This window comes from Lonchura striata, chromosome 3 (assembly GCF_046129695.1).
Source record: "Lonchura striata isolate bLonStr1 chromosome 3, bLonStr1.mat, whole genome shotgun sequence".
Taxonomy (NCBI): Eukaryota; Metazoa; Chordata; class Aves; order Passeriformes; family Estrildidae; genus Lonchura; species Lonchura striata.
Window position 1 is genome coordinate 113,702,529 of NC_134605.1, and position 19,267 is coordinate 113,721,795.

Below are 19,267 nucleotides of genomic sequence, written 5' to 3' on the forward strand. Positions count from 1 at the left end.
CACGCGCCGCGCGGCCATGGCGGCGCTGCGGCGGGGCTGCGGGCGGCTGCTGGCGCGGCGGCCCGGGGCGGTGCAGGCGCTCACAGCCGGTAAGGGACGGGGCGGCCGCGCCCCGAGAGCCCGGCACGGAGCGCACACCCCGCCCTGCCCTGCCCTGCCCTGCCCCTGCCCCTGCCGGGCCAAGGCCACGGACCCGGCACACCGACTGCCCCTGCCCTATCCCTGCCGGCACACGGCCACGGACCCGGCACACCGACTGCCCCTGCCCTATCCCTGCCGGCACACGGCCACGGACCCGGCACACCGACTGCCCCGTCGGCCCCTGGCCACCCTCCCCGGCCCCGGCACACGGAACTGCCCCTGCCCTGCCCCTGCCGGCACACGGCCACGGACCCGGCACACCGACTGCCCCGTCGGCCCCTGGCCACCCTCCCCGGCCCCGGCACACCGACTGCCCCTGCCCTGCCCCTGTCGGCCCCTGGCCACCCTCCCCGGCCCCGGCACACCGACTGCCCCTGCCCTGCCCCTGCCGGCCCCTGGCCACCCTCCCCGGCCCTGGCACACGGAACTGTCCCTGCCCTGCCCCTGCCGGCCCAAGGCCACGCTCCCCAGCACACAAACTCCCCCTGCACAAGCCCCTCCGCCCGCGCACAGCCCCCAGCCCCTCACCTGCCCTGTGGGCACCATCACCGCGCCGGAGACAGGGCAGGGGCTCTCCAGTGCCTCAGGGGTCTGTCCTAGGGGGATCGGCAGGGACCCCCGTGCATCACACCGGGGGCAGAGCCCTGCCACGCTCCCGGCTCAGGACGTCTCTGTCGGTCTGTGCTGGATGGAGCCAGAGAGCTTGTGGGGACAGTCAGGGGGTGCAGCCCTCACGCACAGAGCTGGGGGGATGCTGTCCCGGGGTCCCCCTCACCTGGAGGGGATGGATACTGAGCTGCAGCACCGGGAATTCACAGGGCCTCAGCTCTTCCATGTTTGCCAGCACTCAGGGGTGAAGGCACAGAGGTGCTGCCTGAGGAGAGGCTCCCAGGGCTCTGCAAGGGGATTCAATCTCCCTAACGCTGCTGCTGCTTGCAGAGCTGTGAGGTGCCATGAATCTGCCCCGGTGTGGCTCATGCCTCTGCTCCGAGGATCTGTAGCCCTGGGGCACCAGGCAGATCTCCTCCCTCCTCTGCTCCCTCCCCCCAGCCCCCCTGGGGCTGACTCTGGGTGGTGGGAGAGCGTGTCCTGCTGGTTCCCTGTGTTCTCGGGGCTGTGTGGTGGCTGTGCTGCGCTGATGGGTGGGAGCTGGGGGGTCCCTGCGTCCTCCTTGCAGCCTACCTGTCACCCCCACTTTGCCCCCTCCCTGATTCTCCCTGCCCTGCCATTGCTGCCCTGTCCTCCTGCTCCCACCAGCCCAGGATGCTGGGAAAGCACAATCCCAGGGTCTGGGGGTGCCCTGCTGAGCTGGGGGCTCCCCTCACTGTGCAGTCACTGGCCCTCAGCCCTGATGGCCGCAGGGGGGTGGCACGGTGCCCCCCTGCCTGGCCGCTGGGGCCCTGCCAGGCTGCTTAGCTGTTCCTGCTGTTATTTTTATCGGATGTCATGGAGTCTATTGCTGGCAGCACATCCCCCTGTGCTTGGCAGGAGCCCAGTGTGGAGCTGGGAGGGCTCCCCAGGACTGGCCCTGCCCTCACCTCCCCTGCCCGCTGTGCCCTGGGCTGGCTCCTCGGCTCTGCTCTGCCTGTTGCTGCTTCAGGAGCTGTGGCACAGCCCCTGCCCCAGGGCTCCGTCAGCCTGCAGGGCTGCAGGGCTGAGCCGTGGCAGGCACGGCCCTCTGTGGGTGCTGGGCTGCTGCTGGATATGGTTCCACCAGCCCAGAAGTTTCTGCCCCTGGGCTGGGCTCTCCTGCCGCAGCTCCAGCCAGGGTGGTGTGAACGCTCCTGCTCTCCTCGGAGTTTCCACAAGTGATCCCCATCGTAGCTGAGCTCAGCCCCTCAACTACTGCCCCTGCAGTGGTCCGTGCATCTTCCCGGGTCCTGTGCCCTGTGCCAGGTCCATCCCAGCCTCCAGCCCTGCCTTCTCTTGCTGCTTCCAGAGACCCCAGTGCTGCCAGCTGGGGCCAGGCCAGGGAGCTGCTGGCAGCTGGCAGTGCCCACTGTGCCCAACCACACTTGTTGGCCGAGCTGCAGTCTGAGGGTTCTGGGGTCAGGCAGAGCTTTGCCTCCTGCATCCTGGGCCCTGGGCCAGGCTGCCAGCAGGGCCTGGACACAGTGGGCAGTAGCACGTGCCTGCAGCCGTGACCCTCCTGTCCCTCTCTGCCTGTGGAGAGAGTCCCCTGCTCCTGCCCTGGCAATGCCATGGCCATGGCGATGGTGCCCTGCTTAGGTTTGGGTCCCATTCAGAATCCTCTGGTCACAACATCAACCAGGGTGTTGGCTAGGCCACCAGGTTTGGCTGGGATGAAAGCTCCAACCCCCTACAGGAGCTATGGCTGGGCTGTGCTGGTGGCACTCTGGGCAGGCACTTGCCAGAGGGTTGCAGGGGGCTGGATCTGGCTGCATCCCCAAGCCCAGGAAGGGATGCACAGACAGGTCTGTCCCTCCCAGCACAGCCTCATCACTTCTGGGCACTGTACCCAGAGCCTTCAGCACTGGATGAGTAACAGCAGTGCCTGCTGTCTTCTCCATGAGTACCGTGCCCCTGCACCCAGCTCTGGGAGTGCAGCTCTGAGAATTGCAGCTCTGCAACACAGGAGTGCAGCTGCAGGGAGTGGAGCTGCTGGGACTGCTGCTCCGGGGAGTGCAGCTGCTGGGAATGCAGATCCCGGGAGTGGAGCTCCCAGGAGTGCAGCTCCTGGGAGTTCTGCCCCGCAAGTGCTCAGGCGGTGCTGTGCTGGAGTCCAGCTCCTGCCTCCACTCCCTGCCCGGTGCTGTTGTGGCCCGTGAGCTGGTGGGGCTGCTCTGCCATCACGGGGGGTGTGGGGGACAGACCTCAGATCCTGGGGCTGGTCTGGGGTGGGAGATGGAGCCTGTGAAGCAGCAGCTCTGTGGGGCTGCAGAGCCTGGGCCGGCCCTGCCGGTGAGCTTTAGGAACCTCATGCCATGGTGTGGGGACAGGGAGCTGCGCCCTTGTCCATGGGGAACCACTGACTAAGTCCCTGGGGCAGGGCTGGTACCGAGCTGGTCGTGGCTGGGGTGGTCGGGACAGGGGCTACTGGGGCTGGCGCCCGTCAGGCTGAGGGTTTGCTGGGCTCAGGGCTTCCGAGGACGGAGCGGAGCGGCAGCGGGGTGGAGACCTGCCAGAGAACTGTCTCGGGGGAGTGGGGAGAGGGAGCAGGAGCCGCCAGGGCCGGGGGAGCAGCTGGAGGGGCAGCACTGGGCCAGCTGAGTTGCGTCGAAGGGGTCAGGGGTGTAGGATAGAGCAGGAGCTGCCAGAGACCCAGCCGGGCAGCACCCCACCAGGGACACTGATCTAGAAACAGGGCCAGGAGCTGTGCCAGCAGCCAGCTGTGGCAAGGGCTGGGGCAGCGGGGAGCACGTTCTGCCCATCCCGGCTAGTGGGGGATGCAGACAGAGAGCTGGTCTCCAGGGAGGGGATCACAGCCGGCAGAACCTGCCCGGTGTCCAGGGAGAGATTTGGGGGTGCTGTGGGAAAGGCTGCGGTGGAGATCATGGGCAGCAGCTGGGCGGGCTCTGCTCTGCTCTGAGAGCGCCGTGGAGCCTGGGTGATGGGTCTGCCCCGTGTCTGGGTCACTGGGAGGAGGTGCAGCTTGGACCGTTTTGACCAGAGATGCTGCGGTGAGAGCCCTGAGGCACTTGGCAGAGCGGGACACCTGTGCCATGGGCTTTGGTGCAGGCTGGGGAGCTGCAGCTAGGACAGGGCTGGAACAGGCTCAGGCATCCTGGGGCAGGGGGCCCAGCTGGGGGCAAGTCACACGGGGGTCTGGCCTGCCTAAATGGGCTGTGCTGGTTGCAGGGGCCCTCATGGGAGCTGGAGATGTGATTGCACAGCAGCTGGTGGAGCAGCGGGGGCTGCATGGGCACCACTGCCTCCGCACCCTGAAAATGATGGGCATTGGCTTCTGCTTTGTGGTGAGTGGGGATGGGATGGGATGGGATGGGATGGGATGGGATGGGATGGGATGGGATGGGATGGGATGGGATGGGATGGGATGGGATGGGATGGGATGGCTCCTACAGCAGGGTGGGACTGTGGTGGTGGACTGTGAGTTGGGCCACCCTGATGCCACCTCCAGCGGCCATGGCAAGGCCAGTTCTATGGAGCAGGAGCAGCATAGAATGAGCTTGTCTTTGTGGTCCAGAGCTGGAGCAGGGCCAGGTAACCTGCCCTGGAGGCCCTCAGCCCTGACCGCTGTGACCAGTGAGGGCAGATAATGCTCCTCACCCCCTGGCTCCTGCAGGGCCCTGTTGTGGGCAGCTGGTACAGGATTCTGGATTGGCTCATCCCTGGGAATACAAAAGTTGTGGCTGTGAAGAAGGTGATCCTGGACCAGGTTGGTGTGACATGGGTGAGGATGTGTGGGACTGTGGGGCAGTGGGGACACAGGATAGTCCCTGTGGCAAGTTTCCAGCCTGCTCTGAGAGCCCAGTGCCTGAGCTGGGCCCAGCCTCGCTGCCGTGGAGGGCTGAGGTGGTCATTTTGGCAGAGGCTGCCCATGGCCAGCCTGGCTCCAAGCACCATGAGCTCCTCAGCATCGGCCGGGGCTCCTCTCTCGCAGGGGGGTTTCGCTCCGTGCTTCCTTGGCTGCTTCCTGGCTGTCACAGGGGCCACGAACGGGCTGTCGGTGCAGGAGAACTGGTCCAAGATCCAGCAGGTATGTGCTGCTGCCCTGGGCACCCTGGGGCCCTGGCAGCTCCTCCTGTGTGCTGGCCCTGACGGCTGCTCCCACTTGTGTCCCACGGCCCTGGGCGTGTTGGGTGCCCAGTGCTGCCAGTCCATATACTGGTGCCAGGGCCAGTTCCTCTGGCATGGGTGTCCTGTGGGCGAGTCCTGGGGTCCCACCTGGGCCAGTCATGGGTGCCACGAGCGTGCTGTCCAGCCCAGCTCCTGGCTGGGCCTCCGGAGCAATTACCAAGATGACTCCCATTAACAGTAATTGCTGGACACCGGTGTGAACACTGAGTCAGCGTGTCCAGTGTGAGTCACTGGGGAGTGGGTGCCCACCTGCCACAGGATGAGGAGTGCTGGGGTGGTCGCGTGGCTGCCAGGAGCGGCAGCGCCAGCCTCTCTCACTGCTGCTGCCTGAGCACGGCCCCAGCCTGGCTGGAGCTCTGCCCAGGTGCCACCACCAGTGTTCATTCCTCTGTGTGGGGGCACCCAGTCACCAGCCTGTTACACACTGGGCTGCCAGCATGTGCCCCTCATCCCGCCCCAGAGCGCAGGAAGGAGATCCCAGGGCGGGATCACATCACCTCTGCTTTTGTCAGGCTCTATGCAAGCTACAGCTGGGCATGGGGTGCTCCAAGGCACCCTAAGGGCACGCGTGAACAGATCGTGGGCACAGGCAGCACTCTGAGTGCTCCCATCCATCTTCCCCTGCTGCATCCTGACCAGCTCGTGCCATGGATCTGCCTTGCCTTCCCCAGGGAATCCTGCCGTGGTTGGTGATTCGTGTGAGCTGTGGCTCCTGGGAGCCCTGGCCTGGAAGGGGCTGATGGGCTGGGGATGGGCAGCAGTGCTGGCAGCACCTTCACCCCTGGCTTGGGGCGCATCCGCCTCTCCCCACGCAGAGGAAGCGTCAGCAGAGCATCCATCACCCCGCGCCCGCTCACCCCGTCCTGGGCTGCTGGCCAGCGCCAGGAGGAGCCCGGCCTCCTGGCTGAGTCACGGCCAAGCTGCAGGAGGGACTTGTCCTGCTGCCACGGGACAGGGATGCGACACGGCCGTGGCTGTGGCACGAGGACAAGGCGGCACCTTGGACTCCTGGAGCAGCTGCCCCAGCTCAGTGCCCCTCTCCGTTTCTGCCATGTGGTGCCCAGGAGGGGTCTGGGGGAGCACTGAGCTGGAAAGGGGCTCACAGCCCACACTGGGGGGCCAAGCCATGGGCCCATGTGCCCTGGCTATGGCACGAAGGGCTCTCAGTGGGGATGGTTCTGGTCACCCTCTCCCTGCCACCCTCATGGCTCTGGGAAGGCATGGGCAGGGCTGCAGGGGCTCCGTGCCCAGCAGTGTGGAGGACTCCAGTGTGGAGTTAGGGCACCAGCGGCAAGGATGGGGGCCCTGAGTGCTCACAGCTCCTTTTTCTTCCAGGACTACATGGATGCCCTGATGACCAATTACTGTGTGAGTGCTCGCACATCTGTGTCCCTGTCCCTGTCCGTTTCCTCCATGGGGCTGCCGTGGGCTCTGTGGGACACCCTGAGTGCCAGGCAGGGGTGGGTGTGGGACAGGGACCCTGGCAGGGCTCCTCACCGCTCCTCCTCTTCTCTGCCCAGATCTGGCCACCCGTGCAAATTGCGAACTTCTACTTCGTGCCTCTGCAGCACAGGTAGTGTTGCGGCCCTGGTGCCCAGTCCGTGCCCCCTGAGCCGGCAGCTGCAGACCCTGTTCCTCTGTCCCCAGGCTGGCTGTTGTCCAATGTGTTGCCATCGTCTGGAACTGCTACCTGTCCTGGAAAGCGAATCGGATGTGAGGCACAATCCGTGTCCTGTGCCTGTGCCCGGCCTGTGCGCTCCAGACCAGCACAACTCGGAGCCCTGGCCATGGGCACGCATGGCCGTGGGCAGGCTGGGATACACGGGGTCCTGCAGCAGCCATCCTGCGCTTTTCTCAGGGGAACACCATCCCCTATGGCCACGGCCTCCTGCCCCAAGGAGAAGATGGTGCCAGGACAGGCCTGGATCTGCTCCAGCCATGCTGTGCAGCGACTCTGCCCACGGTGCACTTCTCTCTCTGTGCTCAGCCATTTCCAAGCCCTGCACACGGGGTGCTCCTGTCCTGAGTGTCACTCTGACCTTCCCCACAGCACATCCCGAGGGAAAAGAGGAGTGGAAATGGAGCAGGGCTGGCCTGGGCTGGCTGTGCTGTGGGCGCAGAACTGGGCTCACTGCAGGCTGGGGATGCTTCCCCTGAAAACAGGGTTTGCTGTGGCTCTGCTGTGGACAGTCAAAGCATCAATAAACAGTTGTCTTCACTTTTGATTCCTGGGGCCCTGGGGCTTGTGGCCAGCATGCCCCCAGGCCCTGAAAGTGCTGTTCCAGGGCAACTGTCCTGTTAAGGATCAACAGGTCCACTCTACCTCATGTCAAGGCACTGAGCATGGGGCTAGGGGTTGCGGGCTGGGGTGGTCTGCCCCACCGGATAGAGAGGGGAGGGGACTCTGACAGAGGGTGGGTGGTGGTTTAGGGGTTCATCAGGTGCTACTGAAGCTGTTCCATGGGCTGTGATGGTCCTTCCGCAGCTGCAGAGCATTGGAATGAGGTCGATGGAGCCGAAGTCCTGATGCTGGGTGCAGAGTCCCCCCAGGGTCAGGGCTTGCTTGGTACAAGGCTGTGCATCTGGGGAGGGTCCAGAAAGGGTTGGGGGTAGGGCTGGAGCTGGATTTGGGCCAGGGCCACAATCCACCTGTGCCATGTCTGAGACAAGCCTGCCTGTCATGCCAGAGAGAAGCCCCGTGGAGCTGCCACTGCCTGTGCTGCTGCCCCTGGGGATGTGTGTCCACGCTCATCCTGCAGTGGCAGCGAGCACACAGTGTCGCACACTCACAGCGTCCAGCTCCCACAGTGTTCCTGCCCAGCACATCCCAACCAGGGGCTCCAAGTGGAGCTGGTGGCACCGTGGGGGTTCCTCCCATTTCTGTGGAGCCCTGGGCCCTGGCCCCCTCACCTGTGCTCCTGCAGCCCCACACAGCTGGACAGAGCCAGCGGGGCCCTGCCAGCATGGCCTTCATGGAGGGTGCTACCGTCTGTCCTCCACCCTCATCCTCCCCATGGTCTGGTTCTGTGCTGGCCCCAGCTTTGGGGCTGCTCCGGCCGGGTGGATACAACCTGGAATACAGAGGAGGCAAATCCTGCACAGTGCTGAGGGGTGAGGCAGGGGACTGGAGGGGCTGCAGCTGCAGCCCCCTTTCCCCCAGCAGTGCTCAATGGGGCAGCACAGGGCTGGGGCCAGGTGATGGGGCCATGCACGGATGGCACCAGTACTTGGGGGGTTCTGTGTGGGGCTCAAGTCCTCTACAGCCAGTGGGGTGGGTGCTGTGGGTGGCAGGAATTTGCAGCTCTGAGGTGTTGAGCCTCTTGCAGCTCCCTCTGGGGGTGCTGGAGGCTCTCTCTGTCAGCAATGAGAGCTGCGAGCATGGCAAGAGCCACGTGGAATGAGCCACTTGTCCCCAGGAGCAGCCGCCCCAGCATGGGGCTGCCAGGGCTCGGGGGGCTGAGCCCAGCCCCTGCTGAGGGCTCTGCCCTGCCGCTGCAGGAGGCGGTGCCCGGTGCCAGCCTTCATGCCGGATCACGTCATGGGGGCACGACACCGTGTGCTGCTCGCTGCGGGCAGGGCCGTGCCCCGCCGCCCCTGTGCCACCCGGGGTGGGACACACCGTGCGAGGGGCCGGGCTGAGCCCCTGTGCCCGGCTGTGCCCCGCACCGGCACTGCCCCGCTGCTCTGCCCCTGTAGCAGCGTCGGCGCTGGGTGTCAGCTCGGCTACGCTCGGCCGGCAGCCGCAGGACGCTCGGGGGCTGCCGGCAGCGGTGGGGAGCGCTCGGGGGGATGCCGGCAGTAGTGTGGAGCCCCAGCAGCCACCTCACCATTTGGCAGCGGTGCCGGTGCCCCGACGGAACACCCTGAATCCAGCACGGCGCTGCCAGCTCCGGTGCCTTCATTCTATGACTCACAGGACTTGGCCGATGCCGCCGCTGCGCTCGGGGCGTCTGCGGCCTCGGCCCCGCGGTTCGACCTCGGCACCGCCCGCTCCGCCCGGGACGCTGAGCCACGGCCAGGCTGGGGGTCCCACCCGTGACCGCCCCGTCCCGGAGCTGCCGGTGCTTGGGGTATCCCCACCTCCGCCCAGGAGTCCCTCCCGCCCCGATCGCTGCTTGGACGCCGCTGCTCGACGCGGCCGTTCCGCCCGGGAACGCAAGGGCTCCACGCCGAGAAGCCGCGGCTAGCCCCGTACAGCTCACTGAGGGCTCACCGGGAGCTCACCTGTACAGCCCACCGGCCCCGGTGCCCCAGCGCGTCCCGGCCGTTCAGCACCGCGGACAGCGGCGGAGAATGAGGCCGGAGATGCGGCAGAGCCGGGAGAGGGAACGGGGCGACCGGGAAACCGGGGGACAGGGGAAGCGAGGGTTAGCACGGCCCAAGGCACCTGCTCTCACCGGCCCCGGCCCCGCCGTGCCTCTCTGGTGGGCGTCAGAAAAGAATCGGAGAGGTGGCTCCCGAAACCGGCGAGAGCGGGCTCTGCCTCTCCGCCCCTCCGTCCCTCAAGCCCGTCCCGCCGCCGGGTGCCCGCTCCCCGCCGCTCCGGTGCCCCCTCTCCCCCGCCCCCGCCGCCCGGTGCGTGCCCGGCGCTGACGTCAGCCCGGGCTCCCGGGCCGATATAACCCCCGGCCGCGCCGCCGGCTCAGCTCCCGCGGGACGGATCGCTCGCCGCGCCGCCAGCACCGGCAGGAACAGGGCACGGGCACAGCGCACCGGGTACGGGACGGGGCTTGGGGACCGGGCAGGGACGGCACCGGGGCCGGGGCGCGCAGAGGGGGCGGAACGGGGCGGGAGGGGGCTCCGCGCCCGGGACCGTCCCCGCGCCGCCGGGGCCGCGGTTCCCGTCGGGCCTCCGCCGCCGCCCCAGTCTCTGCTGCGGCGCTAAGCCCCTGCCCCGTAGGTGCAGAAGGAGCGAGGATGCGGCGGGCACTGCTCACCCTCCTGCTGCTGCTCGCCCGCCCGCCGCCCGCCGCCGCCCGCCCCGCCACCACCGACGGCTCCATCCCGGCGGCCGGGACCGGGGCTCAGGACCAGCCGCTCTGGCCGCCGCTGGCGCCGCCGCCCCCGGGGCCGTGGCGAGGGCGGCGGGACGAGCCGCCGCTCTCCATCGACCTCACGTTCCACCTCCTGCGGCACCTCTTGCTGCTCGCCCGCGCCCAGAGCCAGCGCGCCCGCGCCGATTCCAATCGCCGCATCCTCGACGCCGTGGGGCGCTGAACCCCAGACCCCGGCATCCCCGGACACCCCGAACCCCCCATGACCCCGGGCTGCACCGGCCTCCAGCCACCCTGGCCCCTGCACTGTGCGGCGCTCGGCACCAACACCGGCACGGGCTGAGCCCGCCTCAGCCCCAGCGCTGCGGCGAGCGGGAGCGGAACCGGCCCGGCACCGGTCCGCACCGATTTTGTAATAAAACGTGGTGGAAACCCGAGGCGTGAGCGAGTGAGGGGTGGGGGCAGCTGGGGCTGTGCAGGACCAGGGACTGGGCAAACTGGGAATGTGCTCACTGGAAATGGGGAATGGGGAAAGAGGCTCAGTGGGAACAGGGAAAGAGGCTCAGTGGGAGCAAGGTAATGGGCTCATCAGGAATGGGGAATGGGTTTATGAGGAATGAAGAGGGGGCTCACCAGGGATGGGGAAACAACTCATTGGGAGTGGTGGAATGGGTTTACCAGGAAGGGACAAACAGACTCACTGGGAATAGGGAAAGGGCTCACTGGAAAGGGACTAAGGGCTCAGAAGTGGGAGACAGCATGAGCTGGGTCAGGGCTGGGTAGGAGCAGCTGGGCCAGCAGCACGAACCCCCCAGCTCTGGAACAAGGCCGTGGGTGTTCTGGGTCAGGGGGGACACACCATGTGCTTCGGGGGGAGGCGATGCTCACAGCTCCCCAGGAGTGGGAGCAGTAGGAAGCAAATGGGACAGAGGGATGGGAACGATGGGTCCCCACCACCAGTGAGCCAGTCACAGGCGTCTGCACACACGTGTCCACAGGTGGGGACATGAGCAGAGAAGCAATCCTGCCCCAGGATGGTGGGCGAGGCTGGGAGCTGCGGGAGGGACAGACACAGACCCTTTGGGGGGATATGGCCACGATGTGGGAGCTCCAGGAGTGGGAGGAAACCTCCACGGGACACTCAGTGCTGCTGAGTGGGTCAGGGCTGGAGTGGTGGGTGGGAGGGGGGCACTGTGGTGGGCTGTGTTCCTTGGCCCTCAATCAGAGGACAGGGATGAAGCCTTCTGAGGCAGTTGGGGGAGGTTCAGCCTCCTTGTGGCTGGCCCTGGTCCTCACCACTTGCTCTGTGGAAAGTGATCCTGCTGGTGGCTGTGGATGTGACTGGATGTCTCTTCCCACCTAAACCAGCCAGAAATTCTTTGATAGCATCCCAACAGCTGCTGGAAGGGCAGCATGGCAGAGCTGGAGCCCTGTTTCTAATGGAGTGCCTGGAAGGACTGCGCAGATGTGACAGCAGGGGAGTCAGTGCTCAAGACAGGCAGGGGTGCAGGGCTTCATAACACCAGCAGAGTGTGAAGCCCCCCGAGTTCACAGGAGCTCTTGCAGTGACCCCGTGGCTCTGGTAGGGAGCTGTACCAAGGGGCAAAAGAGTTGGGGAGCACAGCCTTTGGGAATGAGCTCAAGGCTGGAGATTCCCCACTCCAGGCCCTGCTCCAGCTGCTCATGCTGTGGCCACTGGGACTTGAATGGGGAAATTCCACCAGAGCATCAGTACCCTGGAGCTGGAAGGCCTTGCGGCAAGAAGGATTGTAGTGGGACGATCCCTCCTAGGAGATATTTATACCAGGTTGGACACTGACTTGGACACCCTGACAAACAGAGCTGGGGCTAGTGGGGACCTAGGGACCTCCTGCCCCTCACGCAGCCGTGGGTGCCTTCCCAGCTGGAGGGACCACAACCCCTCTGGGCAGCCTATTCTGGGCACCCTCTGTGATCAGCCTCGCTGCAAAAAAACCCCAAACTTTTGGAGGCCAGTTTGTGCCTGTGGTTGCTGGTCCTGTGACTGGGCTGCACTGGGAAGAGCCTGCTCCCTCCTCCTTCCCTCCCACTAGGCAAGTATACACGTAGGTATCCCAAAACATTCCAGTTCCTCCTCGTGCAGCAGATGCTCCAGTCCCTTTGGCATTGCTTTGACCCTTTCCTGGACTCCAGATGTCACATCCTTCTTGCTCCAGGAAGCCCCAGCCTGGCCAGGATGCTGCATCCACAGCTCTTCACACTTCATGGAGGGGAGGGCTCCCCTCTCCCTTCATCCTCCCCAGCCATGGGCTGTTCTCCACCTGGATCCACTGGGAAGGGATGTCACTGCTGCCTCCCTTGCCCAGTGTCACCACTGAGAATTTTGTTGTCCCTCATGTCCCTCAGTAGCTGTAGTAGGACACTTGTGATTAGCAATTACATAACGAACCTCGTAGGCTCAGCTACTCTTCTCTTCTAAGGACAAGGGAAGAGCATCCTGAGAGCAATGGGCTGTCTGGACGAGAGGCACCAGGAGTGTGGTCAGCAGGACTGAGCAGGACCAGAGGAAAAGGTAATTCTGGCAACAGGAAATCACAGACTCATTGATCACCCACTCAGAACAGACCCCAACTCAGATGGAGGAAAGAGCTGCACCTGTGCAGTGATCAGCATGGGGAGGGAGATACACCCAGCAAGGAGGAGTTGGAGTCCTAAGTAATAACAGAGTTCTGTATTTGGTAACCAATGAATGCTGGTTCTTTGCTTAAATGTATAAAAGTGTAAAGCTCTGATGTTCAGGGAGCAGCCTTGGGGACACCCAGAGCCCCTGGCTCTACACTAACGGGAATAAAACCAGAATTCCCTTGCTTTGATTTGTGGGTTGTCAGTGCACACCAGGAAGCCCACAGCTGTTTTTGATGGCCCAGACAGGACAGACAGAGTGCCCTGTCCCACTGAGCAGCCACTCGAGGCAAAGGAGCTTGGCAGGATGAGCCAGCACACACCGACCTCACGATCTGGCACTTTGGACAGTCAGTGACCCAATGGCACAACACCTTCTAGAGGTATTTCTTTGGTGAAGGGGGTGGTTGGAAATTGCCAAGAAACAGGATTTTGGTTTGGACTCTGCATAAGCTGAAGGAAAAAAAGATTTTGTTTCTACAATTTGGTGATGCATGTCTTGGACTTTTGATGTTTGCACACACGTTTTCACATGCAGAGCTGGGGTTTGGATGTGTGCATTGGGATAGTGTTTGAAACACTGGGAATTCCACAACTGAAACGGGTTCCTCCGCTTCTGTAGAAATTCCACTTTGCTCTCCTCTAGGATGCATCCTGGAGAGTTAGGGTGACCCTATGACTCAAGATATATTGAAAAGATACTGTAATCAATGGTTGCCTTGCTCTGAATTAGATGATAGAGAAAAAAGCCTGGAAAGCAACAAGTCTTTAAAATATAATACAATTTTACAGTTAATCTTACTTTGTAGGAGGCAAAATGAATGGGATGAAGTCCCTAATGTAGATCTGGTTTTCACTTTAAGAAATTATTATCAAAGTAAGAAAAAATGTGGTTTAGTAGATTTAAAAGTATCAAAATGGACTTTTGGGAAATGAAGAAAAGAGGATAAGGAGAAAGATACTTGTCATATGTGTCAAGAAGATAAAAGAGACCAAACCTGAAGTCCAACTATTGGCAGCTTCTCCAACACAAGGATGAAAGCTGGAGGTGGGCAGTGGATCTGGCCGTGAATCTGAGGTTTTGACATGTCCCCTGTTTCCAGTAGGATCAGGGAGAAAGGTAACTTGGTACTGCAAGCACATTTAGGGCAGCAGATGGACATGAGGGAGAGGTGCTGGATGTGCAGGTGATGGTCACACTTCAGACTTGCTGAATCAGAAGCAGCGAGCAGGGTCCTATCACAGAAATCCTGATAGAATGGGTAGTGTGATTAAAACCATGATGTCAGTTCATGATCCAAACCAGGAGGACATCCAGGTTCTCCTGGAATATTTGTTTCCCCGTGAGGAATGGAGAGCAGTTTAGAAAAGGCTTGAGAAGAAGGAGTTAGAAAAATGGGATTAGATCAAAAGGTTCATGGCATCCCAAATCCTCACAAATTTCATCCTAAGAATGACCCAAAGTGGGATCTCAATCAGAGTGCTGGTGAGATTTGCTAGAATTATATTAGGAATTTATTTTTGGGGGATTGTAAGAGGAAGTGAAGGAACTGAAATGCCTTGCCAAGCTGTATGAAGGGAAGAGGGAGAAAAGGAGTCTCCATTGGCCTTGGATGGAAGACTGTGAAGTGGCTCCCAAACGGATGGATTCAGATCCAGCAAGGGAAGGAAGCAGGATGCTGTTTAGCACGCTTTTTGTTGGGCAGTTGGCACCAGGTATTAGAAAGAAACTCCAGAACAGAGAAGTGGAGGGGATGGTTATTTCCCAAGCGGTGCCTGTGAGGATAGAGAAAAGGGAGAAGAGAAGGAGAAGAGCCAAGAGAAATTACTGAGCCCATTCTCAGGGGCAGGTAATTTCAGGGGTGAGGCTGGGGCTGAGGGTGGGGATTAACACCCTTCCAAAACTATCAGGGTGCCCAAGAAGGGCACTGGGAAAAGGAGCATCCCTGACTTACAAACAGACAGAAGGAAAAATCAGAAGACACAGAAATCAGGCTGGACTGAAAGGGAGCAGAGGCATCCCCGATTTCCCTGGCCAGTCCTTTGATTCCAGTTAAACTTGGGAATGGAGCAATAGGTTTTCTAGTGGGTAATGGAGCAGTTCATTCTGTAGTTACTGTGAAGAACCTTTAAGTGAAAACAGGGAGGAAATTCCTCAGGAGCAGGTAATCCCTCAGAGCACTTCACATCCCAGGGAATTCACGACTGGGAGCACAAAATGGCCCCATCACTTTCTCTGCATGCCAGTGTCCTCTGGCATTGCTGGGGAGGGATTTGCTATGCTTGTGCAGGTCTTCACTGACAGAAGTGGTGACGTGGCAGATGGAGATCGGACATCTGGGCACGCTGCGGTCACTGCCGTGAAGGCATTGGAAAACAATCCACTGCCTCCAGAAAACCAAACTGGGAGCTCTCACTTGGGCCCTGGCATGGAGCTGAGGAGAGGAAATAAATACTTACACCGACTCAAAACGTGCCTTAGGCACAGACCATGATCATGGAACAGTTCAGGAACAGCAAGGTGTTCTGACCTCACAGGAGAGCTCAGAAAAATATGTAACTGAAATTCCAAAGATACAGAAAGCAGTTCTTCAGCCAAAGAACATCACAATAATGCAATGCAAAGCCCTTCAGAAAAAGAATCCAAATATTGTAAAGGGAAATAGAACAGCAGATCCAGCAGTGGAAGAAGCTGCATTGAGGAAATCAAACTGTGAAGGAGCTTTGATTTCAGAAATTTGTGTAGATTAATCTCCACCAAATTATACCAAAGGAGAGAAACAATGAGGGGAACAGCTTAACTGTACTAAAAATAAACAAGGGTGGTGGAAAACACCTGGAAAGCAGCTCTTGGAGATAATGGAAATCCAACTTAAAAGGCTGCACCAAGAGACACACGCAGGAGCAGATGCATCACTGCTTCTAGCAAAAAAGTTTTTGGATGCAAGATGCAAAATTTTGCAGACAGAGTAGTTAAAAAATTATCCTTTGCTGTGTTAATCAACCAAAAATAAGAAAAATATACAGGGAGGAAGTACAAAGAAAGGAATAACCCCTGAGAAACATTGGCAAATGGATTTTACAGAATCACCCATCTGTAATTAATGCAAACATACATTGGTATTCATCAGCCACTTTTCTGGTTGGCTGGTGCTGCCAAACAGTTCATACTCCTGAAGAAAAGGCCTTGGGGCCCAAGTCCATCTGCTACAGAATCCTGAACCCGAAGCAGAAAGATTAGACAACATGGACAATGCAGGATGGGCTTGGGATGCAGAATCCACCCTTTGGAGGTGCGCCCCAGCCAAGAGGATCCACAGGCCCTCGTCTGGAAGGAGCTGGCTGCGAACTCCGTGCATGGGAGCAGCCTTGTGAGAGACGGGATCTGCAAAGCAGCAGCGCAGCGCTGGCTCCGCGTGAGGGAAGGCAGAGCTCTGAGCCCCAGCACGGACAGAGCAGGGGAGCTCGCACGCCAAGTGCTGAAAATAGAGGGGCTGGCTCCAAGTCTGCTCTTGGAGTGCTCCGCGCCTATGGAGCCCTTTGGGAAGAGAGAGGGGGCTGTGAACCCCCAAGGATCCCCCAGGAAACATGGACACGTAACACAGACTTGGTCGGAGGGCGTGCAGCCACCTCAGAAGGCGGCAGTAACGCAACGTAAGGCTCATCCACCCAGAGAAACCCAGCCAGTGTTGGAAAGGGCCTGGCTGGCAAAGAGCAAGTGGCAAATTTAGATCCTGAAAACAGCCCTGAAGGACGGTGGATTGCATCCAGCAAACAGGTAATAATTCCCCAACACCTTGAGGAAGATGGGAGAGGAGTAACACTGGGGAACTCACTGGGAAATAAAGTCTCTGCCAGAGGCATTGAAGCCTCAAGTTTTGAGTGTGAAAATAACTGGTATCATAAAAAGCGTCCTTAAGAAGTGTTAAACCTGTTAAAAGAACAATACACATCAAATCAGGCGGGCCACACCCAGAACTGTTAGGAAAGGCAGCTGTCTGTGACTAAGTCTTGTGCCACCTAATTCCTCCTTATTAACTTGTATTAATGATTAATATGTACTAGCCAATTAATTTTGAGAGCAAGGATTTTGTCAGAACAAAGAATGATAAGAGAAGATAATGATAACGTTATGACCCAACCACATATTTTAAATACTTTCAAGGAAAAAAGATTCATCAGAAGATCTGGAGCCACACCAAAATAAGGCCTCAGAAATTATTAGCATATATGCTTGTGTTCAGGAAATGTGATGAATATGTATTAGTTTCAGGAATATAACCTAGTCTGTTAGGTTACTGGGCATGCATGCTTTGGGGAGAATTTCCCATGCATCCAGTGCTCCTAATAAAGAAATGTTAACTTTCCAACCTAGCAAATTGGTCAGAGAGTTTATTTCCCAATTTTCCATGATACCATGCCTTTCCCCTGTTGCATCAATCAGAGTAGAGAAGTGATTAGGGTTTCTTAAAAGAAACAATACCCAGACTGGGTGTCCCAGAATTAATTTCTACAGATTATGAACCCTACTTTGTAGCAGAAATGGTGCAGACAGTGCCCAAATTTTGACAGTCTATTTGGGAACTACAGACCTCATGGATCCCATAGTCCAGCGGGAAAGCAGAAAGGATGAAGCAGACAACAAAGAGGCAAATATCCAAGTTACAACAAAAGGCTGGAGTGGGGCATTGTTTTTGGCTGTTACAGGAGTTTGTCAGTCCCTGGGTCAAAGCAGGAAGAGGCACTTTGGAATCACCATCCTGGAAGGCAAAACCTTGTACCCACATCGGAGATACATCGGAGATCAGGAGTGTGCCAGGCCACAGGCAGGGCCAAAGAAATATTGCAGTTCTCTCTCACTGCCTTTATCCCTATGCACAGGTGTTTGAATCAGGCCCCACCCTTCCCTTGGGTACCCCAGACAATCTTTCCAGCCTGGAGAAGTGGGTCATGTTTGAACATGAAAGGATGAGACTCCACCAGAAAGGTGGGAAGGTGCTTCCCAGGACCGTTTGGGATATGCACTGCAGTGAAAAGCACAGGAATCAGCTCCTGGACCCATGGCATGTGTGAAAAGCATCCCTGAGTCTGGGCAAGACACATGGAATTCCCACCAAACTGGAAACCTGAAGTTCCAACTGCACACAGAAGTATGTTCTTTAATTTTTTAATCTGTTTACACAAATTAACTTTGCAAGTGAAGTACTTATATAGTATGTTGTTACTTTGTGGGGTCCACTATATAATATGTTGTTACTTGTCCAATCCATTGGGAAAATTCCAACTCCAGCAGTAAAACCGATGGATTTCCCAGTGCCACAGTCAGTGAAGGACCCTTTGAACTGGGGAATTTTAATAGTAGATTTAAATCTGATGTTGCTCCTCAAGTCCCAAACCCTGTAAGGATTTCCCACGCAGTTTAACATAAGCCAAGAGGAAGGTAATTGGCATTACATGTGTGATGGGTGCCCACCAAAGCTGCTCCGTCACGCCCTCCTCATTTGGACAGGGAAGAGAAAATATAAGAAAAGCTCATGGCTCAGGATAAGGACAGAGAAAGCTCACTGATTACTGTCATGGGCAAAGCAGACTCGATTTGGGAAAATTAGTTTAATTTATTACCAATCAAATCAGAGAAGAGTAACAAGAAGTCAAATAAATTCTAAAAATATTGGGTTTTGTTTCCCCTGACCCCTCCATCCATCCAGGCTCTGCTTTATTCCCGATTCTCCACCTGTCCCCTCCCAGCGGTGCAGGGAAGGACTGGGGGTGGCACCAGGTCACCACTGCTTTCTGCTCTGCTCCTTCTTCGGGAGAGGCGTCCCTGCCCTGCCCCGCGGTGGGAGGGAGACAGCGCTCTGCAGTGCTCCAGCAGGAGCCTTCCCAGGGCTGTGGCTCCTCACAAACTGCTCCTCTGTGTGTCCCCTTGTCCTAGTTTAGGGCAAATTTGGGGAAAACCCTCTGGAAGGAGCCCCCAGAAAACAGACCCCCACGGCCCCTCCCCACCCACCTGGTTCGGGAAAAAATTTCTCTAAGAGAAGTGGAAAAGAACCTGTTTATTTAACAAACAAAGCACTCCCCAGCACCAAAGAAAATAACAACACCAGATGACAACAAAACTCTTTCACCACTCTGAAGAGATGACAAATCCAGAAAGTCTTTCCTGGGAGTGGTCACTGGGGATTGCTCTGGGCACTGGGGATGGCTGCTGCAGATCACAAAATGCAGGCTCTGGGTGTTCCTCGGTGTTTCCAGGTCCCAGTCCAGAGCAGGTTGGATGGTATTCAGGAAAAGGAAAGGAAAAGAAACAGTGCAGGGAAAGAATTGGACTGCTTAGCCAAACTAACTAGGAAGCAAAGGCAAAAGCAGAAGCAAGCAAAGCAAGCAAAAGCAGAAGCAAGCAAGCAAGCAAGCCAAAAGCAAGCCAGCCAGCACCAGCCTTTTCTAGACAGCAGACCATGGTGGGAGGTGAACCAGCTGATAACAAGGCAAAACAAACCTTCACTTTCAGAGTCAGTTCTGAAAGCACAGAACAGAATATCAAACATACACGGAACACACGATCGGGGATACAAACACCATAACGTCACCCTAGGACACCCCTCCTCAGGAGCTGCTCCAGCCTGAGGCCCCACAGGTCCTGCCAGCAAACCTGCTCCAGCATGGGCTCCTCTCCCCAGGGCTCCAGAGGT

The 19,267-nt window shown here is 58.9% G+C and overlaps 2 protein-coding genes across 2 annotated transcripts; both read left to right on the forward strand.

Annotated features, from left to right (window-relative positions):
• The first annotated feature begins 17 nt into the window (after positions 1 to 17).
• On the forward strand, positions 18 to 7,138 carry MPV17 (mitochondrial inner membrane protein MPV17). The gene is made up of 7 exons (XM_031504469.2): positions 18 to 89; positions 3,961 to 4,076; positions 4,406 to 4,498; positions 4,724 to 4,819; positions 6,256 to 6,288; positions 6,441 to 6,493; positions 6,568 to 7,138. The coding sequence occupies exons 2-7, from the start codon at positions 3,969 to 3,971 to the stop codon at positions 6,635 to 6,637; spliced, it is 453 nt and encodes a 150-aa protein (XP_031360329.2). The 5' UTR covers positions 18 to 89; positions 3,961 to 3,968; the 3' UTR covers positions 6,638 to 7,138.
• Positions 7,139 to 9,837: 2,699 nt separating this feature from the next.
• Positions 9,838 to 10,137, forward strand: UCN (urocortin). Its single transcript, XM_077781824.1, has one exon. It carries the CDS (start codon positions 9,838 to 9,840, stop codon positions 10,135 to 10,137), a length of 300 nt encoding a protein of 99 aa, XP_077637950.1.
• Positions 10,138 to 19,267: the final 9,130 nt, after the last annotated feature.